Source organism: Acomys russatus, chromosome 28 (assembly GCF_903995435.1).
Source record: "Acomys russatus chromosome 28, mAcoRus1.1, whole genome shotgun sequence".
NCBI classification, from domain to species: domain Eukaryota; kingdom Metazoa; phylum Chordata; class Mammalia; order Rodentia; family Muridae; genus Acomys; species Acomys russatus.
The window spans coordinates 14,209,064-14,215,218 of NC_067164.1; the positions used below are offsets into that span (position 1 = coordinate 14,209,064).

Sequence of the window (6,155 nt, forward strand, 5' to 3'; positions counted from 1 at the left end):
TAGCTGATACATACAGTAAAATTTTAGCTTTCTACTGAAAAGAAACTTTTTAATGTTAATTATATGCATTATATTTATTTATATATGTTATTATATAATATTTAATAGCATATTTATAATATAATGTTAAATATAAAAGTAAATAATAGAATATATTCTTTTATTATTGAAGAGGAGTCTATGATTTTACCAAAGAATTGTCATTTTTCAGGTAATGATTTGCGACGGTAACTGGAAAATAAGAAATTTAACAAGGAATTCTATCCACTCAAGAAAACATTTTGCTTAGGTTGTCCAAAGTTGATTGTACATGAGATATTTGCAACCTAGTGATTTCTTAGTAGTGGCCTGAAGTCAGTTTTTAAAAAAAAGCTTTTCTAATCACCTGAGGTGCACATGAGGAGAGGCAAATGGGGGTTGGTATTTTTTCCTTTTTCCCTCCTGCAGGGTGGACCATCCAGGTGTTGATTCTGTGACTCTTGTAAAGTTTATTTTTCCATAACTCAAGTTAATACAAGTATAGCAAAAATAAGCTACTGTAAGACATAGTATTCCCTTTTCAAATATAATATACACTAATGTGTTAGAAGTTTGAAGTGTTATGTAATTATTTAAGAACTATTAAAATTAAGTGAGCAGGTGGGCACTGTGACTTCTTTAGGAAAAGACTAACTGGTATCTTTATCACCTCAAAGATGTTTAAAGTGCCATGTGTATACTTTCTATTGAAGCAGTGCAATTAATGATATCATTGGAAAAATACATTTATAATATAACAAATGCTGTTTCCCAGCAGTTCCATTCCATGTCTGATATATTAATTAAGGGTTGCAGAATGTTAGAAATGGCCCAGTTTGGAGTACTGTTTTTTTTTTTTTTATAGGTAACAAACGTAAAGAAAGAGGACATTATTTTCCAATTGTAGAGCCTAGGTTCAGACTCTGTTCTCTCACACTGAGCAGCTTTCTGCTCACAGAGCCCAGCCTCACACTCCAACACAGAGCACTGAGATCCTTACTGTGTAGGCTCTGCACAGTCTAATCTTATCTTCCATTTGAGCCCATGCCGCTCACTGCCAGAGCCCAGCTCTACCCCACAATTTCAACATTTGACATAGTGCTTATTCCCAGAAGATTTATATCAAATGAACAGATGGTTAAATTTTAACGACACTTTCATTAATAGTCACAAATTAACTTTAAACTAATCTTACTTCAAGTTTGGTAGTTCTGTACCATTGAGAAAATAGATTTCTTGCAGTGGTTAGGTCTACCTATAAGTTCAGAGCTTTCTCTCCCTTAAGAAAAACATTACATACGATCACTTCTAACTTGTTAGCAAGAGTCTTAATTCATTTAACTTTAATTGTAGGTGCAATGATGAGGAACTTTATCGTAGCTGTGAACATTCTGGCATTAACTCTTCCCCTTTTGGTGAGTTGATTTTATTTCAATTTTGTTGATGAGATATTAAATAACTTTTACTTAAGAGTTCCAGTTATATGAATATAAAAATATAGATAACTCAAGGAGTATAACAGTTGGTTACTAGTTTTCCTATGTTTACTTGTTTTGTAAAATATTTTTCTAGATATCTATAGTTACATTAAATATCTCCAACATGTACATCAGTCATAATAATACAAACTAAATCATGCATAGAAAGTTTTCCAAATTCCTATACAACGGAAAAGAAGTCTATTTTTAAGTTAGAAAATACTATAAATATAATTCATAAACAATAAATATGGGAATCCTAGTCCAGGATCGGAAATCCTTTTGATAGAATTTCTATCCATCTCATCCTCCAGTCCCTTTAAGAACTAAGCATTTAAAGATGTTAAATAGTTGACATATTTCTCACGATTTCTCTTTCTGTAACTCCTCAGGCTGCCGAGGTGCAAAACCTACATCCAAGTGTAAGTTGATATTATCTCTGTTAGAGACTCTGACTACAAACACAATATTCTGAAAAGCTCAATCATATCCAAATGCCTACTGTCTTAAAGCTAAATAAGTATTTAAATGTTTCAACAAGTTTAACAAACCTTGAGAATTTTTAGTATTCAAATTACTACTTTCTTATCCTAAAACTGAAGTGCTTCCTATTGTGTGGGCTAGCCAAGTCCTTCTCACAAGTCCTGTGAACCCCTCTATGCTCTGTGATGGAAATGCAATAGGCTGCACCTTTTTTTTTTTAAAGGCATTTACTGTTTATTTTATTTACTTTTATATAGAAACAATTTAAATGTAGTCCCATTTTGGTGCAGCTACTCTGGACAAGTAGGACTTAATTTATAGTGATAAACATCACAGGTTGGTCAGCGCTCTTACAATAATTAAATGTATTAGTTTTGGGACTATTGTAATTTATGGAAGGTTTCAATGTGAAGACCAACTAAGTATATTATTATAGGTTTACGTAGGGGATGAACATGCTTGTTAATATTTATACACCAAAACATATGGATCTTGATTCATTTTTAAAAACATATTATTTCTAAGTCTTTGCCAAAACAATTGTATTCCTTTTTATTTAACACATTGGTTTGTGTTCATACCATGTAACAGTGTTGATGTGTCGTATTTTGTTTATGTATTATGTTTATGGAGAAAATTATACATTATGTGGATTGGAGAATCATTTCACAAACTATTTGCTGTTTGATCATTATTCTTTAGGCATGAGTTCTCTTATCCTAAAATTGAAGTGCTAATAGGCTACATTGCAAAACAAATATGCTTCTCTGAAAAGTGATGCTAAAACAAACACTGGCTTGTGTTTTTTTTAAGACTGTAAAGACATCTTTATTTTGTTGTATGTATTAGAGGCTATTACACTTTAAAATCTAATTTGTATGGTTATATAGTACTACGTTACTCACATAATAAGAGCATCTTATTAATAATGTGATATAGAATTAAATCAAGTTTGCGTTCCAATAAACATAGAAACTTTAAATTTAATGTTACATTTTGGTGAACACACTTGCTCTATATAAATTTTAGCATCTGTACATATACCAAAGTAGATGTTAGAATTTCCAATATTTTTGTATTTACAACACATAACATTTTAATAGTTATTCATTATCATTCAAAGACAACTTTATCCCATGAACAATACAACCAATTTCAACACTGAAAACATAGACATGGATTTCTTTTTTTTTTTTTTAATAAGTCTTTTTGTTTTCTTTCTTTTTCTTTTTTATTAAATATTTTTATTTTTTACATATACATGTATATTATTACACATGTAAACAATAAAATACCTACAACAAGAAGAACCATAAAACAAATAGGAATTATATAAATGTTACATTCTTAGTGTTTTGGCTATTTTTATATTTGGCAGCCTTGAAGAAAACATTTTTCCTATCTTGGTGCATCTAATATTCTGAACATAAATGATTATCTATTATATCTCATCATTATCAACTTAAAACATCTATCTAGACACAATAACATCTTAACCCATTAAAAAACTAAGCTTAATTGTAAGACTAAACTATCTGGACTTCAACCCCATCAGAGACTTGAGAAAGGATAAAATTAATTACCTGAGTATACAGGGGTTGCAGGTTAGCAGCTTCCCAAATGAGAACATGACAGAGGCAGTTTGCTTCCTGAGCAGTCACCCAAAACTCTCTATAATGTTGGAGCATCTTCTTCAGCCTTCTGGCCCAATATATGTGACAGACATATTTGTGAGGCAGGAACTATTAAGGACTTGCTTATCCTGTCTCAGCAGAGTTTGGCCATCAACTCTGCCTGCATCCAAGCTTGTCCATTTTTAAGCAGAATTCTGTCAGTGGTAGAAATGAGGACATTTTGCCCAGGGGCTTCTTTGCCACATTTGAAGCCATCTCCATAAGGATGTTCTTTGATGCTCATCGTCCTCTTGGAGGTAGGCTGGGTGTTGCTAGGAATTAACTATGACAGGCTGCATCTTACACAGGTCTTATGTAAGTAATCATAGCAGCTGAGAAGTCCGGAGTATAAAACCCACGCCCTGCCTGGAATATGGGGTCAAAGGCTTCAAGTCACAAGGACTTGATGAAATAATTCAAAATCAAAGTATACGTTTATAGATTTTACCATTCAGACTTATGAGTAGCCAAAGCAAATGGAAAAGGCAATACGATGCTTTCTTTTTTTTATGTGCCAGTTAAATGCTTCTATCAATATAAAAATAAGCATAGTACTGATTTTGTCTTTAACACAACAGCAAAAAATGGAAAACAGAATCAAAAATTTGTTTTCATTTTTCTCCCTTGTTATTTCTCATTATTTTCCTCTAACCCCTCAGGTTGCAGAGATGCAAAATCAGGAACAAGTGGCTGTAAGTCTATTTTCAATTATGTGTATAAGTGAAATAAAATATATAATAGTCTGCAAATTAAACACTAAATAAATATTTTATCTCTACCAAATAAACTAATATCTTTTGATAAGTGAAAACACCACTTGAACAAAAGTTAATATGAACCAAACTCTATGTTTGCCAGACAGTATGAGGTTTTTTGAATCGTCCAAGTCATAAGAGTTCATTTTAATGCTTATTTAGCTCATGAGACAACTTTTCATATTTAATGCTGAGAAAAAAAAAAGAACAAAAATGTTGTTTATTGTCTCTTCTGTCCACTTTGTAAAGTTTGGGTGGGGGAAAAAAAGCCTTACCTGACCCCTCTTTAAATTTGTCTGTAGTGATGGCTTCCTTTTGTTTCAAAATGTGTTTGAAGGAATACACTAACTGTGCCTTTTTATGGGAAATGCCTGTGTTGAGTGTGACTTTGTTGGTACATTAGTATCGCCATGGAAAGTTTTGTAACTGCACATGGTTGGCAGAAATAAAAACAGAAAGGAAATTAAACTAAAAGGTTTTAAATCCAAAGGTTAAATTAAAAAAAAAAACCTTCCCATATGTTATAAATCACGCAATTTCTCAGGCTGATAACATGTATGAACAATTATAGTTTATGTGGTGAGAATACATCCATGTGTGTTTGTGCACATTTGTGTGTGTGTTTGTGTATAATGGGGCAAAGTTCTCTATGAGACTTTTCCAGGTGCTGTAATTAAATATGCAATTCTAGTTAGTATTTTCCATATATGCCGTATTTGCATATGGGGAAACATACTTTACATTATTAATTACCTGTTTTTAAAAAATAAATATTATTTATATATTGTTAAAAGTAGTGTTTCACAATATGAAAATGATAGGTAGAATGTAAAATGCACATATCCAAATCTGAGAAAAAATGATGTGGGATTTCATACTTTCAGTAGTCTATTTCTTAACATAAAATATTGCATTATTTCAAAAGCTTCTGAAGTTGTCTTTGCATATTGATCTACAGCTAGACCCTTTCTGCACAATTTTCTATTTCTGCAGTGCCATGGAAAGGAAGGATTAGTGTATGATCAGAAAAGAGTGCTGTACACACCAGCTCACTATGCGCTGAGGAGCAGTCTTCACTACGAACCTAATTACAGCTACTATAGGCCATCTGTACCTTTTCATGCACACACTTACCCAGCAATTATAATGGTACTTCACCTTAGGTCTCCATTCCCCATCTCCAAATGGCAACAAGGGCCAAATTTCCCCCAACCTATTGGGGCACGTCGTTTCATTCCAAACCCATCCTTTCTTGCCATTCCTACAAATGAAAATCAAGGTAGCACTGCCAATCCAGTCATCAGAACCATTGTCCCTACTGAGTCTACACCAGCTCCTATCATTGAACCAATGATGAATACTGTGGCCAGTCCTGAAGCTTCTACACTGTCCATCGATATCCCCGAGACGTCCACGGTCCCAATCTCTTCACCTGCAGCATAAAAATACTAAGGAAACATTGAAGAAGACAATAAAGGTAAGTAAGCAAAGATAAAATGACCAATCCAGGTAAAAGCATGGACTTATTCACACAATCACAAATTCTAAATTAGTACAAATGGATAAATCATGTCCAGGAAGCAGGCAAAATAGTTAACTAGCATTGTAATTTGGGCTAAATATAGCATTGACAAGTGAGTTTTTGTTTCAATAAGAAATGAAAATAGTCTATTTTTACAAAATGAAGAAAAATTGATTTTTTTTTATCAAACATTTTCCTGAAGATTAGAATTCTCCTTTACTCTGTA

The 6,155-nt window shown here is 32.6% G+C and overlaps 1 protein-coding gene across 2 annotated transcripts; it reads left to right on the forward strand.

Annotated features, from left to right (window-relative positions):
• The first annotated feature begins 1,376 nt into the window (after positions 1–1,376).
• Csn3 (casein kappa) lies at positions 1,377–5,850 on the forward strand. Of its 2 annotated transcripts, XM_051170355.1 has the most exons (3): positions 1,377–1,433; positions 1,889–1,918; positions 5,401–5,850. In XM_051170355.1, the coding sequence occupies exons 1-3, from the start codon at positions 1,377–1,379 to the stop codon at positions 5,848–5,850; spliced, it is 537 nt and encodes a 178-aa protein (XP_051026312.1). The 2 variants fall into 2 exon arrangements, with proteins under 2 accessions (XP_051026312.1, XP_051026313.1); XM_051170356.1 differs by lacking the exon at positions 1,889–1,918.
• Positions 5,851–6,155: the final 305 nt, after the last annotated feature.